Below are 24,966 nucleotides of genomic sequence, written 5' to 3'. Positions count from 1 at the left end.
CTTCGAGCGCTACCTGCGATAATTCAAACCAAGTCTAAGAGCGCAGGTAATTCTCGAAACGCGTCTTGTACATAGAGACACACCTGCACGTATAGACACAGGCCCGCACGTCCATTGCTGGGACCTGTATCTTCAATACATATGCCATAATTATATGAGATGGGAATACCCCTTTAAATAAATTATGCCTTTAATCCCCCCTTACTCTCTAGTGATGTAACATTAGGTTATTGCTTTCCATAGCAGTCTCTATAGAAGTAACAATTTTTTTTTACTTGTTCTTCCCAATGTAAGCATCTCACAACTACACTTAATGAATGTAGCAAGTAATTTCTTTCGCTGCTGCCATTTCCTGGAGTCGGTGACTAATTTTCTGTAAATGATGAGAATGCTGACGCTATGTAATAAATGGAGAAGTGTTGTCAGTCCTTTTAATTCTCTTTTCTTTCTCGCTTCATTGGGGGACACAGGTAGCCATGGGTGTATGCTGATGTCGCTAGGAGGCTGACACTATGCAAATAAGGAAAAAATAACTCCCGGCAGTATACACCCTCCGACAGGCACAAGTCAACCCAGTTTTTGCTTAGTATCTGTAGGAGGCGGACCTGGATCTAACCACTGGATCTAACCACCAGATCCGTTTTTTTTTTCTTTACAGGGTTTTTGTGAATTTATTAATCATTTTCCCTTTCTTTTTCAGACTTATCTCTTTGGGTAACAGGTTGCAGATTCTCACCCTGTTTTTCCCACATTTAAGCGACCGCGAGAGCAGTATGGTACTTCCCACATCGCCCACTCTCGGACCCGCTGGCAGGACTTCGTCCCCTGTCACCCTTATGGGTGTTTCAAGGTGACTTCTTGGTGGCCAGTCCTTGCCTTTTCCCCTCCTCACCTCTCTCCTCGGAGAGGGCTGAGAGGAAGACTGTGGTCACCTGTGGTGACCTCCCCCCTTCTCGTAAGGGAAGGGGTTGACGCCGTCTTCTGCACCATCCGGAGATGATGCGGGAAGGAGGATCTTCTCTTCCAGGACCCTCTCTACCTCCCGAGGACTCCTGACGCAATCCTCAGCTATGAAGAGGGACGGATCTTCAAGCAGGTACAGACCCCCCCATCCACCGCCCGCAGCACTCGCCGCTGCAGCATTCACCTACTGCAGCCATCGGACATTTCGCGGCCATTTATTCAAATCTTTTGCCCTTTTTTCCTTCGCAGTACCCGATTCACTGCCTCTTCTCCTCGGCAGAGTGTTTTCCGGCAGGCCACATCCGTTCTTTCTGGCCTAACCAGACTCCGGTTCTTCACAGCACTGGGCACGCCTCCTGGTCCCAGCGCTGGCATTGGACACTCTCGGGCTGGACATGCCCCTATCGGGTCGTCGGTTAAGCTTTGCGGCTGGCCACGCCTCCTTTTCAGCGCGCCCGAACTGTGCGCTAATTACAGGAAGCTCGCAGCTATCGCTTCAGGACAGCTTCCCTCACCATTCGTGTCGCGTGGCCACGAGGTCTTCTTCTAAGCGGGGGACACAGCTTCCTGCGCTGCCGCTCATCGCTTGGTGTCTGGTAGGCTCTGCACTCCTCCTCCCCTGGCCTGTACTTTTTCCCTCAGCAGTATCGTCTTCTTGGCATCCTGCTACAGGTGTCACTCAGTTTCTACCTATGCCCAACCCCGCAGTGGCCCCCGGCTATATCCCTACAGTGATTCACTGCGCTTGTGCCTGCTGTAAGAGAAAGTGGGCTTCAGGCCAGCCATCTCCTTTCTGTCCATCCTGCAGTCCTTCCACCATGTCCGTCCCTCAGGAAGTCACTAATACTCGGGATGAGTGCACTCCCCCTCCCCCGGAGTGGGCTGTTGCCATGTCTCAGTCAGTCTCTGACCTGACCAAAGTGTCTCAGTCCCTGGTACAGGTCCTAGAACGCATTCCGCTTCTTTCTGCTGCCACCAGTGCTACGAACGACTCACATGGCGATTCACTCGCACCTGACCACGACTCTCACAGGGACAGACTTGAGAAAAGATCCAGGAAGAGGACTCTGTCTAGCTCCTCATCCAGTTCACCGGACCCCACTGCGTTATCCAGAATACCCCGCTCTACCTGTTCCACCTCCTTGGAGGCGGACGTCGGGTCGGATGTAGCTTCTCAGTCGGAGTCTGACTCGGATGCAGATCAGACCTCTGGGACGCAGGATATGGTAGATAGCCTTATTTTGGCTATTATTCAAATCCTTGAACTTAAGGAGGAAGATGCAACCTCTCAGGACGATTCCGTTTTCATTCCCAATCACAAAGAGTTTGAGAACACTACTTCTAGACACTGGGAACATCCCAGAAAACGTTTTCCAGGAGGAAAACGTCTGGACATTTTATACCCTTTTGATTCAGACTTTCTGAGCAAATGATCCGAATCACCTAAAGTAGATCCACCTGTGTCAAGATTATCCTCGCAGACAGTTGTGTCTATTCCTGATGCAGCATCTCTAAAGGATGCTACGGACAGGCAAATTGAGGCTTTAACCAAATCAGCCTTTGAAGTGCAGCGCCCCAGAGACCTGGTCGTTGCAGTATAGCGCTCTGCCACTAAGGGGAGCAGCAGTACGTCTGATGGCACTAAGGAGTTCTCCTGACCAGGTATCACTAGAACACATTACACTTCACACTCCGGCCACTAGGGGGAGAAAAAGGCTTTATTTATTGGGCCACTCCTCACACTGGTAAAACTAGGGGCTGGGGAGGAAGTTAGTCAGAAGCTGACTGGGTTGGAACCAGGCAACATCCCGTGGCAGGGGGTGTTGCAGGGAGAAGACAGGGGGGTCCCTGTCAGGCGTGGGAACCTGGCAGGTGCCTAGCGAACAGAACAGAACGGAACCGCGCCTGCACACCTTGCGGCGGTATCCTAAGAGAGAGACAAGAAGGGAAGAATATTGTGGAACAGTGTAAACGAGATCAGCACAAAGGAGAGCCAGTAAGAGTCGTGCCGAGAGAGAAAGGCAACATCTTACTGAGGCGCGTAGTCAGTGGCCGGATCACCGTAGGAGTAACTGACTTCAGGCCTTACTTCAAATTCCGCTGGACAGTTGATTATAGGTTGGCTGTCTACCTTTTACACCTACGAAGACATAGGGGGCAACATTGGGAGACTAGGGTCCCGGAAGACCTCCAAGCCTTCCCGTCAAACGGGTGGCGTCCTAGCCAAAATATACCTGGGGGACGTTAGAAACTAGCAACATCTGGAACCAAAGAACGAAAGAGAGAGAGAAAGCTGTAGAGAACGAACGAAGGAGAACAGCAGTTGTGAGGACTATTCCGAATGCTCAGCAGGGTAGGACTACAACACACAGGCGTTATTGGTAGGCAACGATTTCCATCTGCGAGGGAAACTCTGGATGTGCCCATCGGACCGCCCGGTCTCTGATAGCCCGGTTTAACGTGCTCTGGACTGAGTATATTGAAGCCTACAGTAAAAAGGTAAAGAGACTGCAACCTTGTGTCCTCGTTATTGCCTGCACCTCACACCATCACCATCCACCTTACTGGGAAGCCCTGGGGATATACTTCACCTGTGGGAAGTCATACCATCCAGCTGCCATTCCATCACCCCAGTGGACCCCACAGCAGCGTCTGTCACCCTGACCGAATACCACAGGTGGCATCACGAACCCCTGACAGACTGTACTACTACCTCCATTGGACGCCCCTTAGCAGGGTCGCGGACCGGGCCTAGCCACCGTGACAGCCTCAGCACCGAACTAGAGAGGCCCGGTACCGAGAACCCGTGGCCCTGTGTCTGGGGGTGCTCCAGAAGCGTCCGGCGCCTCTCTCTGCCCCAATTTCGCATCCTCTTGGGTGGTGAAAGCTGTATCGGCCTGGGCCAAGATCCTTCGCAGTGGCATTGTAGCTTCGGCTCCTTCTGAGGACCTAGAAGATTTAGCGGACCAGATTGCCCACGCAGGGAATATCTATTAAATGCCTCCCTGGATGCGGCTGCTTGCTCCGCAAGGGCAAATAACAACAACATTGCCATTCGCTGAGTCCTTTGGCTGAAAGTGCGGAACGCAGACCCCGCTTCTAAAAAAAAAAATCCCTCACTGGTCTGCCTTTCCAGGGCTCCAGGCTCTTTGGCACAAAGCTGGACCAGATTATCTCGGACGCCACTGGTGGTAAAAACACTTCTCTGCCTCAATCTAAACCTAGGTGCCCCTTCAGTAGAAAGGGACCCCAATCCTTTTGCCCCTTTCGTTCCTTCACCTCCTCAGGTGTTACCTCTCAGCAGGACCGTACTTCTGCCCAAGGGGAACAAAGGAAAGCTTCCTTCAGGCCTACCCCTCACTGGAGGGCTAAGAGCCGCTCCTCTAAACCTTCCGGATCTTGCAGCCACAGATTTTCTTCAAAATGACGGGTCACCCCCCACCTGGAAATCTTTCCAGGTTGGGAGGCAGGCTTCTTCTGTTCACGGAGGCTTGGTTATCAGTGATCGACGACGCCTGGGTCAGGGAGAACGTTACATCGGGCTACAAAATTTAATTTTCTTCTCCCCCAGGAAGACGTTTCTTCCTCTCTCATCCACCCAAGCTGCCCTCCCATGTCCCAGGGATTTCTCCAGGCCGTCGCTTGCCTCCTCGCCTCAGGGATAATCGTCCCAGTTCCTTACCGCGAGCGGTTTTCGGGCTTTTACTCAAATCTGTTCGTAGTTCCGAAAAAAGATGGCTCTCTTAGCCCAATTTTGGATCTCAAGCAGTTGAGCCGCCACCTTCAGATTCGACACTTCAAAATGGAGTCACTGCCCTTGGTGATCACTTCCATGGAACCGGGAGAATATCTGTGCTCTGTGGACATTCAGGATGCCTACCTTCACATTCCTGTTTGTGTACAGCATCAGAGGTTTCTTCGTTTCGCGATCCAGGAGCAACATTATCAGTTCGCAGCTCTCCTGTTCGGCCTGGCGTATGCTCCCAGTGTCTTCACAAAGGAAATGGCAGAGGTCATGGCCATCGTTTGATCAAAGGGGATCCTCATAATCCTCTATATCGACGACCTCCTGGTCAAGGGTCCGTATTGCCGGGATTGCAGCCAGAGTCTCCAAATCACTCTGGACACACTAATCCGTCTCAGTTGGATAATCAACAAAGACAAGTCCACCTTAATTCCGACCCAACGTCTCGAATTCCTGGGCATGGAATTCAACACCATTCAAGCCCAGGTCTTCCTCCCAAAGGAGAAGTTCCCTTCTCGTCGGCAGGGCATCAAAGCCCTAAAGCGACCTGCCTCTACAGCTCGGTATGAGAGTACTAGGGAAAATGGTCGCTTCCAAGAAAGCAGTACCTTATGTTCAGTTCCACTCTCACCCTCTCCAGCTGGCCCTCCTGTCTGCCTGGGACAGGAGCCCACTTTTCCTAGATCGCCCAGTTCGCCTACCTCTCAATGTGAGACAGTCTCTCACTTGGTGGATGCTATCCTCCTCCATTCTGTGCGGAAGGTCATTACTTCCCCTCTGCTGGCAGGTCATCACCACTGATGCCAGTTTTCAGGGGTGGGGTGCGGTCTTTCTCCATCTCCGCGCACGACCACTGGAATGTTCAAGAGACCCTTCTCCCCATCAATCTCTTGGAGATCAGGGCAATCTTCCTGGCCCTCCTCCACTGGCAGTCCCTCATCATGGGAAAACCAGTCCGCATTCAGTCGGACAACGCCACAGCCGTGGCTTACATAAACCACCAGGGAGGGACTCGCAGCAAGCAGGTCGTGAGGGAGGTGGCAAAGATCTTACGGTGGGCAGACAACCATGTTCCCTCCATATCAGCCGTCCACATTCCAGGAGTGGACAATTGGGAAGCTGACTTTCTCAGCCATCAGAGGCTCGTGTCAGGCGAATGGGCTCTTAACCCCGCCGTCTTCAACCAAATTTGTCAGAGGTGGGGCGTTCCGGATGTCAACCTAATGGCTTCGCGAACAAACCACAAGATTCCCCTGCATGTATCCAGGTCTCGGGACCCGATGGCCGTAGACTGCGACGCCCTTGTGATCTCGAGGGCCCAGTTCCAGATGCCTTATCTGTTTCCGCCTCTTCTGTTGATTCCAAGGGTCATAAAAAAGGTACATTCAGAGGGGGTTCCCCGTTCTCTTACTAGCTCCAGATTGGCCTCGGAGGGCCTGGTATGCGGAGCTAGTGAACATGCTATCTGACGTCCCCTGGAGGCTCCCAGACCGTCCGGATCTTCTATCGCAAGGGCCCCTCTTCCACCCGAATTCTCGATCTCTGAATTTATAATGGTATGGCCGTTGAGGCCACGGTGTTAAAGGACGCAGGTTTTTCCCACAGCGTCATACAGACCATGATACAAGCTAGGAAACCGGCATCTTCACTTATCTACCATAGATGTTGGAAGGCCTGTTTCTGATGGTGCAATGACAATAGTTTGTTCCCTATGGTCTTTTCCCTTCCTTCAGTCCTCGGTTTCCTTCAAACGGGACTCGATTCGGGCCTTTCTCTGAGTACTCTAAAGGGTCAGGTTTCCGCTCTGTCCATCCTCTTCCAAACAGACCTGGCTTCCCTTCCCCAGGTAAAGACCTTCCTTCAGAGTGTTGCTCACATAGCGCCTCCTTACCATCCTGCATTTGAGCCATGGGATCTCAACCTTGTCCTCGGCGCCCTCCAGCACGCGCTTAGACATTTCCTTTTCCCTTCTTTCATGGAATGTGGCTTTCCTGGTCGCCATCACCTCGATTAGGAGAGTCTCCGAGTTGGCGGCATTGTCCTGCCATTCTCCCTTCCTGATTCTACACCTGGATAAAGTGGTCCTTCGGCCCGTTCCTTGTTTTCTACCAAAAGTAGTTTCAGCTTGTCACATCAATGAGGAAAACGTCCTTCCTTCCTTGTGCCCTTCCCTGTTCATCCCTTGGAGAAATCTCTGCACAAACTGGATTTGGTCAGGGCTATTCGAGTCTATCTTTCCAGAACTGCCTCTTTTCGCCAGTCCGATCCTCTGTTTGTCATCTCTGAAGGTCGTAGGAAGGGGCTCCCCATCTCTAAATCCACAATTTGGATTCATTCGGCGGTTCTGGATGCATACCGTGTCCAAAACAAACCGCCTCCTTGGGGGGTGAGAGCTCACTCTACACGGGCTATGGGAGCTTCCTGGGCCGTTTGTCACCAAGCTTCGGCTTTGCAGGTTTGCAAGGCCGCAACCTGGTCGTCAGTTCACACCTTCGTAAGGTTTTACAAGGTGCATACTCAGGCTTCTGCAGACGCAGGCCTGGGTAGTCAGATACTGCAGGCAGTGGTTTCCCACCGGCCGACCTCAGTCTCCTTCTCTCTGAATAATTTCCCCATCCGTGGGACTGCTTTTGGACGTCCCATGTTTACCTGTGTCCCCCAATGAAGTGAGAAAGAAAGAGGGATTTTTGGTTCTTACTGTAAAATCTTTTTCTTGGTGCCTTCATTGGGGTACACAGCACTCTCCCTTTATGTTGTACCTTTTTGGCCAATGTGCCATTGTTGTGGGTTGGTACAAAGGTTGAGTTTGTTTATACTTTCTCCTACTACTGCTTTAGCACCAACTGAGATGACTTGTGCCTGTTGGAGGGTCTATACTGCCGGGGAGGAGTTATTTTTTCCTTATTTACATAGTGTCAGCCTCCTAGCGGCAGCAGCATACACCCATGGATACCTGTGTCCCCAATGAAGGCTCCAAGAAAGAGATTTTATTGTAAGAACCAAAAATCCGTTTATTTTGCACTGCTCTGTACATCGGGCAGGATTTGGAGGATGGGTGTAGTCTGAAGGATTGGGAAGTACCCATTCATTACTTACCGTATATTCTCGAATATAATCTGAGATTTTCAGCCCATTTTTTTGGGCTGAAAGTCTCCTCCTCGGCTTATACTCGAGTCATACCCAGGGGTCGGCAGGGGAGGGGGAGCGGGGGCTGTCTAATTATACTCACCTACTCCTGGCGTGGTCCCTGCACATCTTTTCCCCGGCGCCGGCAGCTTCTTCCTGTACTGAGCGGTCACATGGTACCGCTCAGTACAGTAATGAATATGTGGCTCCACCTCCTATAGGGGTGGAGCCGCATATTCATTACTGTAATGAGCGGTAACTGTGACCGCTCAGTACAGGAAGATGCCGGCGCCGCGGAACAGACGTGCAGGGACCGTGCCAGGAGCAAGTGAGTATAAGGCTACGTTCACATTAGCGTTCCGCTAATGTGCGTCGCTGTTGCGTCGGCGACGCAGCGGCGATGCGCCCCTATGTTTAACATAGGGGATGCGTGCGTTTTTTTGGTTGCGTTTTTCGACACGTGCGTCGTTTCCGACGCTAGCGTCGGATGCAAGAAAATGCAACAAGTTGCATTTTTCGTGCGTCCGATTTTCGTCAAAAAACGACGCACGCGTCGCAAAACGCAGCGTTTTTGCGCGCGTTTTTTGTGCGTCGTGCGTTGCGTCGCCGACGCACCGGCGCGCAACGCTAATGTGAACGTAGCCTAACAGGGAGGGGAGCGCTGCGCTGCTAGATATTCACCTGTTCCTCGTTCCAGCGCCGCTCCGTCTTCTGCAGTGATACTGAGGTCAGAGGGCGCAGTGATGTGGTTATAAACCTCATCCACCCAGGCTGCTGGATGTGCACAGTTTGTACCATTGGTCTGATATTAGCCAAGTACAAATTTGGCTCTTTTTTCTCTCTCGCCTCATAAAATCAGTCACTATTATTCCATCCATTTAAGGCAAAAACCTCTTGTGAACTCGAGCAGGATTGAATCTTCTTAGTTCCCCTGATTACATGATAAAGTGGATAAATTCAATTAAGATAATGACTTTGCATTTAATTCGGTAAACTTTTGTATTCTCATTGATTTTAGAATTGATGTTATGAATATGTTCAAACGTTTAGGAGAATACATTTTAGCGGGGTGTATATTTAAAGTGTTAACAACATTTGAAATATAATTTCATAAATAAATAGTATATGTGAAAATAAGCCACTTTGTGATAGGTCTTATCAGAGAAATCTGCTTCTTTCCTTTTCTTCTGCTTTTTTCATTCTCAAAATTCCCAATGAAATGTGAATTCGGTGAAGACAGACTTTCCTTCTAGGATTGGAGATGACAGTTGGTGCTGATAAGATTCTGTGAATACTGGAGGGGGGAGAAGCTCTACCTCTAGCTCAGCTTCTCCCATCTACATTAAATCGGTTCATTACCAATATCCATCTTCTATCTCAGTAATCTGTTTTCAGATTGAGAATGAGCAATCATTCCTGACAGAGAAAGAAGCAGTTGTATCTGATAAGATATATTACAAAGTTTATTTTCATGTGTACTATTTGTTTATTATATGAAAAAAATTGTAACGATTGTTACGCTTTAATTAGCCACAGAGATGTGTTGTAATAAAATCGTATTCAGTGCATAATGAAATTTGTAATGCGCAACTTTTGTTTTATGACTTCTCACCATGTCAAGATCTCTGCCTGCTGTCAGTGGATTTAGAGACCGCAAATAGGGTTCTGACTGCCCACATGCCTAATAATTATGCCAACAGAGGCAGTCCTATGTAAGTTTAAAGGTCTTGGTCACTATTTTTTTTTTTTTTTTTTTACTGATGGCCTAGCCATGGTATAGGCTATCAATATCTGATTGGTGGAGGTACAACTCTTGGCACCCTCACTGATCAGCTGTTACAGGTGCCACTGGTAACTAGAAGTTCTCAGATTCTGCTGGAACCCAATAGCTCCGTGATTTCTATGGTGGCAATTGAATAGGGAGTGGATCTGGCCAAGGCTACTAAAGATAGACTCAACTGCTGTGTTCCGCAAAGCATCCGAGAACCTCCAGCCGCTGTCAGTGGTGTCGGGGGTTGTACCCCTTCCGATCAGATATCGATGGCCTATCCGAAGAATAGGTCAATAATAAAAACGATTTCTGTCTTCTGCCTGAACTCCGCAAACTCACATAATCATGTTAATATATGCAAAGTATATGGATAACTTTTCATTACGGAATTAAAGGTTTGGGGTCTGATAGGTGCAAGTGCCACCTTTGGGATCTTCACCAATTTAGAGGGTGAGGCATCCTGTCTGGCAGGGGTGACTGCTTATGTGCAATTTTCTCTGAATTTACTTTTATGGGATTCCAAAAATGGCCAAGAATTCTTACTCTGCTATAGATATACTGGCATGTTATCACCTGTAACTGGTAACCAATGTGGTCTGGTAGGCATGGATTGACATAAGCATAGATTGACATATATTTCACAACTAACAGCTCCTACATGATTAATGTTGTAAATCAAGGTGAGCATGTCAGCACAAAATGACTATTCAAATCTTGGCGCTGCCGAGCCGTTCAGTGCCCCTTCCCACCAACTTGTCTTGCATCTATCTATGCTGTCCTCTGTCTCCTGTAAGGCAGGGCTGTCAATCATGGATAGGTAGGAAGTGAGAAGGTTCACCGAGCTGCTTGGTGCATGGAGAGCATTCTGATCAGCTCCTCCTGCTCTATAACATCCGGCCTGCAGATAAAATACTATTCTCAATATGACAGTTCCCTTTAAATAGTACTGTTCTATGCAACTCCTACTCATCTAGGAGAGCGCAGAGAAGGGAAAGCTCATTTGTGTGCAGTTTTCCCATCTACTGTCCCTGATGAGGCCTCACTAACAGTTTCTCTCCCCATATTCAATTTTTCCTTCCAAGTGACTTAAACCCCCTGTTCTGAAATGAGTCCATTACTCATCTGGCTTCTATGATGTAACTGTGTGCAGGAGGTAAGTCTGCCTGGTAAATTACTGTCCCCCTCCTAGTAATGCGACTTGGGCAGATCAACATAAATGATTGTAAAAAGTGATTGAAGTAATGCATTGTATCAGCTCAGACACCCAGGGAAGGCTGGTGAGACAGAATGGCACCAGTGTATCTTCCAGCTGGAGAAGCGGATGAAAGTGTAGCAATGCATTATCTGTCCGCAATGCTTTCTGATCTTGGTCCAAGATGGGGGAGTGAAGAAATGGTCTAGATAAGCAGCGTGTTAGAAGCAGGAAAGCTGCAGAGTTTACAGAGCGGCATTATTCTGTGTATGTGGATTTATTCTGTGTGTTCTGCCCATTGTTACAAGATACCCACTATAATGGCATCATCAAGGTATTTACTGAAAATGTAGAACATGAAATATTGTGAACAAGTCATCATTATTCTGTTCCCTTGTCCACGTCTTATATTTTCAGTATTGTAGAGCTTTCTGTAGGCCTGTGTGCTATTCAGTGCAGGTCTGATGTCCTCAGCATAGGAACACAATGTAATTCTGAACAATGGCCTCTGTGTAATGTGTCTTGGTGTGCCGCCAGCATCCGTATCACTAACTTATCAGTGTATACTTTATATCATAAAAAGGGTGTGCTTGCCTTCCTCTTGGAAATCGCCTTAGATGACTTTGACCCAGTCACTTCGGTTATTGCTAGAAATTATTTTATGTTCTAATGTAATCATTCATTTAATCCCCACAGAGATTGGGGTAGATGTGGGAAGATAGCTTTTTAAATCTAATTTTATTTTTTATTTTTTTTGCTGTTTGCTCTAGAGTTTCATCACCTTTTTTCATAACCTAAAATGTATTTTCCTTATGGAGCAACTGTTTGACATTGAGTGCTACTGCATAGCAGTCATTTCATGTTTTCCTTTCTAGTATTCATTAAAGGTAATTTATTGGCATGATTTCATCCCCCAAACTATGTACATATGCAGATAGCTTTTCGAAAGAGATGTCCAATAATATCTTTACATAAGTCTGTTCCTCTGTTACTGAGAAACCAGCATTTTAATTGAAATGCAATTTAAGCTGAAGGCTCTGATAGATCTGAGGCTTCTAGTAGATGAAACCAGGAGACCAAGGAAATTTCTGTGGGGTTTGTCAAGGCATTTCAAAGTTAACAAATTTCTTCATCAGGAAAAAAGACAAACTGTGGTTTGTCCTGATGAAGAAGTTTAACGAGGTGCAGCAGCCAACATTTTCAAGTCGTTTCAGTTGTTGTCTCACACAACTCTTATCAGGTGATCAATTCCCAGCACCCTGATCCTCCTTATAAACCAGATAAGTCACAACTGCGCTATTGTTTTTTCAGCTTTTTTTCACAGATCTGAAGTTTCTGGCATTCCAGCTCTCTTCCCTGCCTAGTGCTGCCTCCTCCTGCTTGACTGACCGCTCCTATACTGTGTGACTTTAGGCAAAGGAGCAGGTAAATAGGAGAAGCCGACGTAGGGTGGGAAATAAAGCTGGAGTGACAGAGGATTCAGATCTACATTAGGATATGAATTCAAATGATTTCTTAGTAATGGAGGAGCGGACTGGCAAGGTCGGACTGGGGTTTTTGGGGCCCACTGGGAGAATTGACTCTAGGGGCCCATCCTACAGCTATATGCAAAGATCTGTAAGCCATTATTCCTGTTATAGTGGAGCGTCGACTGTAGAACACAGGCTGCTCCTACACATCTACTGTGCGCCACCATAACTGGGATGTACAATTACATTAGTTTGCATTAAAGGGGATCTTTGAAAACAAGCTATCACTGATTGACAGGTTACTTAGGTGTTAACTTATTGATTGGTGTAATCTGACCATTAGAAACCGCACTGTATTACCTGTACAGTGACACTATATACAGAGTTCCTGACACTTAACAGAGCACCTCTGTATATAGTAATACACTGACTCACCAGTTATATTATACACAGGAGCTATATATATATATATATATATATATATATATATATATATATATATATATATATATATATATATATATATATATATATAGTGTCAGTGTACAGGTAATACAGTGATCATCAGTGACATTATACACAGGAGCTGATGTATAAAGTGTCAGTGTACAGATAATACAGTGGCAACCAGTGACATTATATACAGGAGCTCTGTTTATTGTGTCAGTGTACAGGTAATACAGTGATCACCAGTGACTTTATACACAGGAGCTCTGTATATAGTGTAACCCCTTCTCATGTACAGCACCATGGAATCAATGGTGCTATATAAATAAATAATAATAATAATACTGTACAGGTAACAGTGATCATTGGTGACCTCATACATGGGAGCTCTGTATTAAGTGTTTAGTGTGCGTGTACATGTAATATTGTGACTCACCAGTGACATCTGTAGCTAAAGTCCTTTATCTTCGCTTTTCTTTCTCTAGCGCAAATCACTTTCACTTTTTCCAGCCAGGACTTGTCTCTGCATAAAATAAGACACAGTTATCTATAGCTAATCAATTCTACAGCACATTACCCACTTTTTTTCCCTCAAATTCTACACTACGTCAGTTGAAGAAAAAAAAGCAACATTGTGCCGGTAATGCCTTTAATCCAAAGTCATGTGGCAAGACTCATTAGAGAGTCGATATTGCTACTTACTATAGGTGGCACTAGAATTCTAGTCCTAGAATCATAGAATGTTGAGAGTTGGAAGGGACCTCCTGGGACATCTGGTCTAACCCCCTGCTCAAAGCCCAGACAGATGTCTGTCCAGCCTCTGTTTGAAGATTTCCATTGAAGGAGAACTCACCACCTCTCGTGGCAGCCTGTTCCACTCATTGATCACCCTAACTGTCAATAAGTTTTTTCTAATATCTAATCTGTGTCTCCTCCCTCTCTGAAGAGACAATTTGCATAGTGCCGCCCTGCACAGTAACAGGACTTCCCTTCCCCCCCACCCCACCATGGAAGACTGTATCCTCAAAAGTAAATTAAATTACAGCAGTAATTATGTCCCCGCTTGCCACCATAAACCAATAATGTATGTTCCTCATCCTGGCCCCCATACAGTAATTGGCACCTTTTTATTTAATAAGGTCCGAGATCCTTGATTGGAGTGCAGATGCTCTTACTGTATGGGAAGCTATGAAGGCGTATTTAAGAAGGCTGTTTTTTAGAGATATTAGTAGATGTAAGCGGAAGATGAGGATGGCAGAGAAGGCAGCAATTGATGGGCTGAGGGCAGCGGAAGATGAGATGGTGCTACTAGGAACTCCTGAGGCCGGGAAAAGGGTAAAAGCAGCTAAAAATCATATGGATAAAATTATTCTGGAAAAGGCAGGAAGTAAGCGGGAATTTCAGAGGGTGACTTATTACCAGGAGGGGGAGACTGTTGGCCACATGCTGTCGCTGGTGGCTTCTTCCCAGAGGAGTACTTCGTTTGTCCATTCACTGGTTTCTGGGAGTGGCACGAGAGTTTCCGAGACCTCGGAGATTTTGAAAGTCTTCACAGAATTTTACGCAGGCCTATATTCCTCTCGGGTGGACACATCGGCGGGGGACACAGTGGCTTTCTTGGAGGGATTGGAGTTGCCGAGGTTGAATGATGATGACAGGGAAAGTTTAGAGGCTCCTATTACAGAGGAGGAACTGGATCGGGCATTACAATCTATGGCAAATGGAAAGGCGCCAGGAGTGGATGGGCTACCCGCTGAGATCTATAAAAATATGGGGGGGGGGAGGGAGTGTTAATTCCTAGATTAAAGGTGGTATTAGATGAGGCTTAAAGGGACACTGTCACCTGAATTTAGAGGGAACAATCTTCAGCCATGGAGGCGGGGTTTTGGGGTTTTTGATTCACCCTTTCCTTACCCGCTGGCTGCATGCTGGCTGCAATATTGGATTGAAGTTCATTCTCTGTCCTCCGTAGTACATGTCTGCACAAGGTGCAATCTTGCCTTGCGCAGGCGTGAACTATGGAGGACAGAGAATGAACTTCAATCCAATATTGCAGCCAGCATGCAGCCAGCCGGTAAGGAAAGGGTGAATCAAAAACCCCGCCTCCATGGCTGAAGATTGTTCCCTCCAAATTCAGGTGACAGTGTCCCTTTAAGGTACCGTCACACTGAGCAACTTTTGAACGATAGCGATCCGTGACGTTGCAGTGTCCTGGATAGCGATCTCGTTGTGTTTGACACGCAGCAGCGATCAGGATCCTGCTGTGACATCGCTGGTCGGAGCTAGAAGGCCAGAACTTTATTTTGTAGTCAGGTCACCCACTGTCATCTCTTGATCGGCGTGTGTGACGCCGATCCAGCGATGAGTCCCCGGGTAACCAGGGTAAACATCGGGTTACTAAGCGCAGGGCCGCGCTTAGTAACCCGATGTTTACCCTGGTTACCATTGTAAAAAAAAAAAAAAAACACTACATACTTACATTCCAGTGTCTGTCCCGTCCCTCCCCGTCAGCTTCCCGCACTGACTGTGAGCGCCGGCCATAAAGCACAGCGGTGACGTCACCGTTGTGCTCTGCTTTACGGCCGGCGCTCACACAGTCAGTGCAGGAAGCTGAGGGCGAGGGACATAACAGACACGACACCGGAATGTAAGTATGTAGGTTTTTTTTTTTTTTTTTTTACTTTTACAATGGTAACCAGGGTAAACATCGGGTTACTAAGCATGGCCCTGCGCTTAGTAACCCGATGTTTACCCTGGTTACCCGGGGACTTCGGCATCGTTGTTCGCTGGAGAGCTGTCTGTGTGACAGCTCCCCAGCGACCACACAAGGACTTTCCAACAATCACGGCCAGGTCTTATCGCTTGTCGTGATCGTTGGAAAGTTGATCAGTGTGAAGGTACCTTAAGAGTAGAGGGACTCTGCCAGCCTCCATGAGAGAAGCCATTGAGAAGGCTTTTTATGAATATGCAACTGAGGTCCGACAACTATGGCCAGAGAGTTATGCATCCCTAGATGCCCATAAGGCGTTTGACAGCGTGGAATGGGGATATCTGTGGCAGGTTTTGCAGTGTATGGGCTTTGGCTCACAGTTTGTGTCTTGGATTCGGCTGATGTATGTGCAACCGGAGGCTAGAGTTAGGGTGAACGGGGAGTTGTCTCACACTATAAAACTACATAGGGGGACGAGACAGGGGTGTCCGCTCTCCCCTCTTTTGTTTGCTTTGGCTGTGGAACCATTAGCCGCCAAAATTCGACAGTCTGATGAGGTGTCTGGGTTTCAGTACGGGATAATAGAAGAGAAGATAGCGCTATACGCGGATGATATACTACTGTTCCTGGTTGCTCCGGTAGCTTCCTTGAGGGGTGCCATTGGGCTCATTGAAAGTTTTGGCTCTTTGTCAGGACTGACGATAAATTGAAGTAAGTCAATTTTGTTTAGGGTGGATGATGTGGGGGAGGACGGGTGTGAGCTTATGGAGGAAGGGCGACTTAAGGTGGTAAATCAATTTAAATATTTGGGGATATGGATCTCTATACCAGTCACAGATTACCTGCATAGGAATTTGACTCCGGTTTTGGGAGTTCTTAAGGCAAAGGTGGGTGCCTGGATTAAATTGCATTTATCGGTGGTGGGCCGGGTCAATCTTCTCAAAATGATTATGATGCCTAAAATATTATACTTTTACACAGCGCGCCAATTTGGATGGCACGGGGGAAATTTCGGCAGATTAGTTCCCTGTTCAGGAGTTTAGTATGGGGGAGACAGCACCCGCGTATCAGATTAGAGACACTTCAGCGACTTAAGGAAGATGGCGGTTTGGCCTTGCCCAACCCTGAAGTATATTTTCTTGCAGCCCAGAGTCAGCATTTAAAGGGCTGGACGCATGAGGCGTCGTCCAATGCTGTACAACATTTGATGAAAGAGGTGACGAAAAGAAGTCCAGTTATACAATGCCTTGAAGATGGATCCCTAGGTGCGCTTGGGAAACTCTGTCCGACTATATTTCTGATACGAAAGCTGTGGGGCAGATTGAAACAAATTCGAGGGGGTTACGGGTCTGACTAAGTTCTCCCCGTTATGGCATAATGATCATTTGTGGGAGTTTGTGACATTGGGGGTTCTACCAGAGTGGCAAGCCAAGGGAATTCACTATGTGTGTCAGATAATTGAGCAGCGAGAGCTGAAATCCTTTTCCCAATTGCAATTGGAGTTTGGTCGCGGGTCCTCGGGGGAATACCAGTATGCGCAGATGAGGCATGCATTTAGAGCTCAAAGCAGGGGCGGCAGCCTTGGAAACCAAGGAGATATAGTGCTGGAATATGTGTGCGGTGAAGGGACTACGAGGGGGGGGGGGGGGTCATTTCCACTTTATATAAAGATTTGCTACATACATACCTATTGGGATTCCCGATAAATGCGAGAATTAAGTGGGAAAGGGAGCTGGGCCCCCTGGAGGATGAAACCTGGGAGTCGGTGCTGGAATGGGTTCCAAGGCTGTCATTGAGTGAACCGTATAGGCGGTCGCAGCTTTATATAATAAACAGAGTGTACAAATCTCCGGAAGTATCGCATAGAGCAGGGTTGCTAGCTAATTCTGAATGCCCGAGGTGTAAGCATGAAAATGCCAGAATATTTCACATGATGTGGACGTGTCAGAGATTGGCTGCTTTTTGGTTGGTGGTTCTGAGTCGTATTGAAGGAGTGTATAGATGCACGGTACCAAGGGAATCGGTGGTGTGTTTGTTGGGTTATGTAGATGAGATTGGAGTAGATAACACCCTGAAGATAGCAATTGCCAGATTATTGTATATGGCCCGAAAGGTAATAGCAAGAAATTGGATAAAGGAGGAACCGCCCACATGAGGAGAATACCTTCAATAAGTGAAGCAGGGTCTGGCATTGGAAAAAGGGGTCTATAAGAAAAGAGGGAAATGGGAAATGTTTGACAAACTGTGGTCTTTGTGGCTTGAAATGGGCTGAAGCTGGGTAAAGGGGGCAAAGAGGTTGAGGGCCTGTGGATGGAAGAAATACTATATGTGCGGTCTTAATTGTGATAAGATATATTATGTCTCGCTTGAGGAAGCTGTAATAAAAGATGTGAGCTGTCTGCTGGAAGTAGGGGGGATAAGTTGGGTAATGGGGTTTGACACTGTTAAAAATTTGAAATGTAAACAAGGATGTCACATGTTAAATGTAATGTTATTCTTAATAAAAAAAAATCTATTTGATTTAAAAAAAAGTCCGAGATCCTGGGCTCCTTTGTTTAATGTCCCCAACCTGAGCCCCTATGTTGCCCCCAACCTGGACTCCTATGTCCACTTTAATAAGGTCCGTAACCTGGGCCACTTAAATGTCTTGATCTTGAGTCCCTATGTCGGCCCCTATATACACTATCCTGCCCAATCACAGAGGGTGTAAAAAAATATATATATTCTTCTCACCTTCCTGCGTTCACCAGCATCCTTTTGTGGCTTCATATTCGGCACGGTTGCTAAAATGGCCACCGACCCATCAGGGGCCGCGCACTGACATCACATAACAGTAACATTGAAAGGCCCCCAGCCTATCAAAGGCCGTAGGTGTGGGTGTGTGTCTTCTGATAGGCCGGCGACCATTTAAGGTCACTACTATGTGATGTTGTTGAGTGCCCTAACACGGCTCTCTCTCTCTTTTGGACCCACCAGGCATCTCACCGGTACCCCGCCAGGCCTGTCCGACCCTGCAGATTGGCCATGTAAGGGTATTGCTGGACTTGTATAAATAGTTTGCATTGTGAAAACCTGCTGATAGATTACCTTCAAAGCGGTGATCTCCAAAAAAACATGTCATAGACTGTTGAGGAAAATCTGCTGTTGTTGCCAGAATATGCCGCAGGTATAGCTTTATCTAAGCAGTGGTATTTGGTAGCCTTTCAAATGAATGTCTGGCCATATATGTGATATGTGGATGATTTGTTAATAATTCACTCTGCCTCGGAATTGACAATTAGGGACTGCCTTCTATGATGCTCTTGTGACTTTACACCTGAAATATTTAACCAGACACTATAATTGATGGCTATATCTAAAATTTTTCATGGCGAATATTTCAAGTCTCGCTGAAAACTCATGACAGTACGTGATTGATTGTTTTCCGCAGACATGCTTATTTGCCATCTCTCGTCTGCTATAACTACATTCTGTGATTTTCCTTTGTAGGTGTTGCTGCAAGGGAAACTGCACAGGCTCTGAAGACCTTGGCACAGGCAGCGCGAGGGGTTGCAGCTTCTACTAGTGATCCACAGGCTGCAAATGACATGTTGGATTCCGCCAGAGATGTAATGGATGGATCAGCCAAGCTAATTCAGGAGGCAAAGCAAGCGCTAGTGGCCCCCGGGGATGCGGAGGTCCAGCAGAGGTTGGCACAGGTCAGGCATCTTCAGCAGATACAAGGAGCATTCATTTATATAATCTCTGCAAATTCAGAAATATACCTGGAATTTTAGTAAACCGTATCATTTTTTAAAAATGTAGACTGTTTCTATGGCTTGTGTTGCCCTGCCGTTAAAGTAGCTCTTTCATCAGATTTCACAATACAAATTCCATACATGATTAAGTACATCTACTAGGTTAAAAAAAAAGTAGGGTTTATTTTGGCTGACTATGAATAAGGAATATAGCTAATACGAATGATCCCTTTCACAAGCAAGTAATTTAAAAGATTGAATGGTCAATTTGGTGATTAAAATTCCAGTCCAGAGCCTCTCACCTAGCCAAATCAGTTGTCATACTTTGCACTGACGAGGGGCATTACCCTAAGGCTATGTTCACACATTGCGGTTTTTACCGCGGAACCGCGGCGATTTTGCAGCTGCGGGTCCGCAGCAGTTTCCATAGCGTTTACAGTAACATGTAAACCCTATGGAAACCGCAAACCGCTGTGCACATGCTGCGGGAAAAACCGCGCGGGAACGCAGCGGTTTACAACCCGCAGCATGTCACTTCTTTGTGCAGAATCGCAGCGATTCTGCACCCATAGAAATGTATTGATCCGCTTACTTCCCGCATGGGGCTGTGCACACCATGCGGGAAGTAAGTGGATAATGTGCGGGTTATACCCGGGGTGGTGGAGAGGAGACCAGGCCCCGGGAACCATATTTGAGTAAAAAAAATAAATAAATAAAAAATAATGATATAATCACCTCTGAAGTCTCAGCGCTGCACGCGGCCGTCCGGTCTCAGGTTTGCTATGCGACCAGGACCTGCGGTGACGTCGCGGTGGGTCACATGACCGTGACGTCACGAAGGTCCTTCTCGCACAGCATTTTTGGAACCGGACCGCCGCCTGCAGCGCCGAGGAGATCGGGACGTCAGAGGGTGAGTATATCATGATTTTATTATTTTTAACATTACTATTGATGCTGCATATTGCTGCATATGCAGCATCAATAGTAGGGGTAAAATCCCGCAGCGGAAACCGCAGGACAAACCGCGATAAATCTGCAGGGATAACCGCAGCGGGTTTGCCCTGCAGATTTATCAAATCTGCTGCGGGAGAACCCGCAGGGACAGGACGCTATGTGTGAACATAGCCTAAAACACCGTGTCTGCAAATTGAGATTCTGATTTGGCTTTTATCCTAGGTAATATTGCAAGACTTGTTAGAGGGTCGGTAGTGACTTGTAGGATCGCTACTTCCCACAGGTGGCGCTGTAGAGCTCAAGTCCTCTTCCTCTCTGAAGAGGCAATTAGCTTATTAAAATTCCTCACAAGTTGACATTGCAACTAATAAGCCACAACAGGTTATGTCACCCAATGTCCCATCCTGCCCACCGAACACTTCTGATATATATATATATATATATATATATATATATATATATATATATATATATATATATATATATATATATATATATATATATATATATACATAATGTGTGTGTGTGTGTATATATATATGTGTGTGTGTGTATATATATATATATATATATATATATATATATATATACACTGTGTGTGTGTATGTGTATATATATATATATATATATATATATATATATATATATACTGTGTGTGTATATATATATATATATATATATATATATATATATATATATATATATATATATACACTGTGTGTATGTATGTATATATATATATAGATAGATAGATAGATAGATAGATAGATAGATAGATAGATAGATAGATAGATTCAAGATTCAAAGAAGCTTTATTGGCAGGACCAAATACACATCAGTTTTGCCAAAGCAAGTGTATAGAGGCAATAGGGATAGGGACTGAGGGGATGTTAGGTAGGAGCTGTGGGGGAGGTGGATGGGGCAGATCCAGGTTGGGGGCTATAGTCCATGGCATAGGGGAGGTGGATGGGGCAGATCCATTGTGGGGGCTATAGTCCATGGCATAGGGGAGGTGGATGGGGCAGATCCAGGTTGGGGGCTATAGTCCATGGCATAGGGGAGGTGGATGGGGCAGGTTCAGGTTGGGGGCTATAGTCCATGGCATAGGGGAAGTGGATGGGGCAGATCCAGGTTGGGGGCTATAGTCCATGGCATAGGGGAGGTGGATGGGGCAGGTTCAGGTTGGGGGCTATAGTCCATGGCATAGGGGAGGTGGATGGGGCAGGTCCATTGTGGGGGCTATAGTCCATGGCATAGGGGAGGTGGATGGGGCAGGTCCAGGTTGGGGGCTATAGTCCATGGCATCATAGTTCTCTTTTTCGCAGTCTATGACATTCGCTCACATACCGCGCTGCTATCTCCACTGCTCTCTCTTCTTCTCCCAGCAAGATATATGTTTTCTCTTCCTCCTTCATGGTGATGAAGTCTGGGAAGAGATGTGAGAGTCTCCTGAAGTGAGTGTCCCTCACTGCTGAGTATTTGGAGCAGTGTAGCAGGAAGTGGGTTTCGTCCTCTATGGCCTCCTGATCACAGTGTTGGCACAGTCTTTCCTCCCTGGGCTTGTAGCTCTGCCTGTGTCGGCCACATTCGATGGCCAGACTGTGGGCACTGAGTCTATATCGGCTCAGGATCTGGCGTTCTCTGGGGTCCGGGAGTTTCTCCAGATATGGGGCCAGTCTGTAATCTCTCTGTAGGCTCCGGTACATGGTCAGTTTCTGTGAGCTGATGATATCATTCTTCCAGTCACTGACATACCTCTCCTGGCCTTCATCTGCCATCTTCCTAATTCCGGCTTTTGTCAGGTTGTTGTGATTGGTGTTCTGCTCCGGTTGGGTTTGGCTGGGCTGTTCCGGGGGTTCTGGTTTTTCTGTTTCACCTTCATGTATCAGGGCTTTATGGTGATGGGAGCTTGGATTGCTCCTATGCAGGTGAGCCCGGAATGACAGCGCCCTCTTTAGAACTGTTAGGTGTAGAGGGAATCTGCCCAGCTCGGCCCGACAAGCACTGTTGGAGGTGCTCCGATGGACCTGGAGAAGGTGCTTGCAGAATTCCAGGTGGAATATTTCTGTTGGACTGGAGTCCCACTTTGACCAGTCTGGGTAGGTGTGAGGACCCCAGACTTCGCTGCCATACAGGAGGATTGGGGCGATGATGGAGTCGAAGATTTTTAGCCAGACCCTCACTGGTGGCTTCAGATGGTAGAGTGTCCTTCGGATGGCATAGAAGGTTTTGCAGGCCTTGTCTTTCAGGGTCTCTATGGCTTGTTTGAAGTTCCCTGACCGGTGAATCTCTAGGCCCAGGTAGGTATATTTGTCCGTTCCTGTGAGGTCGCAGTTGTTGAGGATAAATGATGGGTGTTGGTCTGATCTTTCTTTCTCCTCTGGAACACCATGGTGTTGGTTTTCTTTAGGTTGACCGGTAGGGCCCAGGTGGAGCTGAATTTCTCTAGGATTTTCAGGTTGTCCTGGAGGCCTTTCTCGGTTGGTGACAGTAGCAGCAGGTCATCTGCATACAGCAGGAATTTCACCTGGGCGTCGTGGAGGGTGAGACCTGGTGCTGAGGAGGATTCCAGGGCGGTAGCCAGCTCGTTGATGTAGATGTTGAAGAGCGTTGGGCTTAGGCTGCAGCCTTGTCTTACTCCGCGGCTCTGCTGGAAAAAAGCCGTTCTTTTGCCGCTCACACTCACGCTGCAGCTGTTCTCGGTGTAGGAGCTTTTGATGACATCGTAGGTCTTTCCTCCTATTCCACTCTCCAGCAGTTTCAGGAATAAGCCCGGGTGCCACACTGAATCAAAGGCCTTTTTAAAGTCCACAAAGCAGGCGTATATCTTCCCATTCTTTGTATTGTAGATGTGTCTCTGAATGAGGCTGTGCAGAGTATAGATGTGGTCAGTGGTGCGGTGGTTCGGCATGAACCCTGCTTGGCTCTTGTTGAGGACGTTGTGCTCGGTGAGGAAGGTGAGGATCCTCTTGTTCAGGATACTGTTGAACAGTTTTCCCAGGTTGCTGCTGACGCATATGCCTCTGTAGTTGGCTGAGTCATACCTGTCCCCACTCTTGTGGATGGGTGTGATGAGGCCTTGGTTCCAGGTACGAGGGAAGTAGCCGGCACTCAGTACAATATTGAAGAGTTTAACCATTGCATCCTGTATTTCTGGTGGGCTGTACTTCAGCATTTCTGGTAGGATTCCAGCTAGGCCACCGGCTTTTCTACATCTTATGGAGGAGAGTCTCTCGGTTACTTCCTGTAGTGTTGTAGTTGTATCCACCGGGTTTTGGAAGTTTTTGATTTTTTCCTCCATTGCTTTTAGTTTCGCCATTGTTTTCCTGTTCTTGGCTTAGTCCTTCCTTTGGAATGTCTTTATAGAGGTCTCTGAAGTATTGGAGCCAGAGGTTGCCATTTTGGATATGGTTGTTGTTTTTCTTGTCTTTGGTGCCCATGTGGTTCCATAGTTCCCAGAAGGAGTTGTCTTGGAGGGCGTCTTGGAGTTGATTGAGCTTTGTAGAGATGTAACTCTGCTTCTTCCTCCTGAGGATGGTTTTGTACTGCTTTTGTATGGAGTCATAGGCTTCCCTCAGACCCAGGTGGTTGGGGTCTCTGTGTTTCTTGTTGGAGGCTGTTCTCAGGGTCTTCCGTACAGCTTTACATTCTCTGTCAAACCAGCCATTGACCTGTGTTTCTTTTGGTCTCTTGTAGTCGACTTTTTTAAGGTCGGACAGTCTGGCCATTGCGTAGAATATATTGTTGAGGTCCTTTGCTGCTTGGTTCACTCCCTCTGGGTTTGGCATGTACTCAAGGTTGTAGAAGTGGTGGAGCATCCGCTGTATTTCAGGTCTGCTGGAAGCTTCTTTATATCTTAGTGCCGACATTTTGGACCATTTATAGGATGGAGGCCGGGTGAAGAGGCCGCTCTGCTGTGGCTTCTGAGTGGATGGTTTCTCTGTAGATTTCATGTACAGAAGAAGTTGGCTGTGGTCTGACAGGTGCGTTTGTGGGGTGACTATGAAGGCGCTGACATCTGCCAGGTTCAGGTCTGTAATGGCGTAATCAACTACACTCCTCCCTACATGGGAGTTTAGTGTATACCTTCCTAAGGAGTCACCCTTGCTTCGTCCATTAAGGATATGAAGTCCTAAACTTTTACATACGTTCAGGAGCTTTCTGCCACTTTTGTTGACTGTACTGTCATAGCTGTTTCTCTCAGTGTGTACAGGGTCTTGGCCGTCATTCTCTGCTCCAAGTATGTAGATGTTTCCATCCGTGGTCAGGAAGTCTCTCTCTCTCCCTGTTCTTGCATTGAGGTCTCCAAAGATGAGAACTTTGCCCAGGGCCTGATAATGGGCGGCTTCTCTTTGTAAGATCTCGAAGCAGTCTGGATTGAAGTAGGGGGACTCTGGCGGTGGTATATAGGTGGCACAGAGGTGGACATCAGACTGACAGGTGAGGATGGAGCTACTGATTCTGATCCATATGTGGCTGTCTCCTTTCTTCACCGGTTTGATGTACTGGTGGAGCTCCTCTTTATACCAGATCGCTACTCCTCCTGAGCCCCGGCCCTGTTTGATGTTTTTATTTTTCTGGGCATGGACCAAGAATTCCTTGTATCCAATAGGCACCAGGGATTCGTTTTCGGCTCTGGTCCATGTTTCCAGGAGGATCTGAATGTCTATATTTTTCATACTTTGTATAAAATCAGGGTCCTTTGTTTTAGATCCAAAGGTTGAGGCGTTGAGACCCTGGATATTCCAGCTGCTGATTGCAAGTGAAGACATTCTTCTGTGTGGTTTGTGTGTATATACCTTGTAATGAGTATGGCTGTGTGGGACAAACTGGATTTCTGACAGTTTTATAG

At 47.1% G+C, this 24,966-nt stretch overlaps 1 protein-coding gene across 2 annotated transcripts in view; it reads left to right on the top strand.

The window, feature by feature from the left end:
- TLN2 (talin 2) overlaps positions 1–24,966 on the top strand; it is a 328,992-nt gene that overhangs the window by 210,058 nt on the left and 93,968 nt on the right. For both annotated transcript variants that reach the window (XM_069765599.1, XM_069765598.1), the window contains exon 28: positions 18,913–19,121. In XM_069765599.1, the coding sequence (XP_069621700.1) occupies positions 18,913–19,121 (209 nt within the window). The remainder of the gene's footprint in view (positions 1–18,912; positions 19,122–24,966) is intronic.

Source organism: Ranitomeya imitator, chromosome 4 (genome assembly GCF_032444005.1).
Source record: "Ranitomeya imitator isolate aRanImi1 chromosome 4, aRanImi1.pri, whole genome shotgun sequence".
In the NCBI taxonomy this organism is placed as follows: Eukaryota; Metazoa; Chordata; class Amphibia; order Anura; family Dendrobatidae; genus Ranitomeya; species Ranitomeya imitator.
This window is presented reverse-complemented; position numbering and strand designations above follow the sequence as displayed.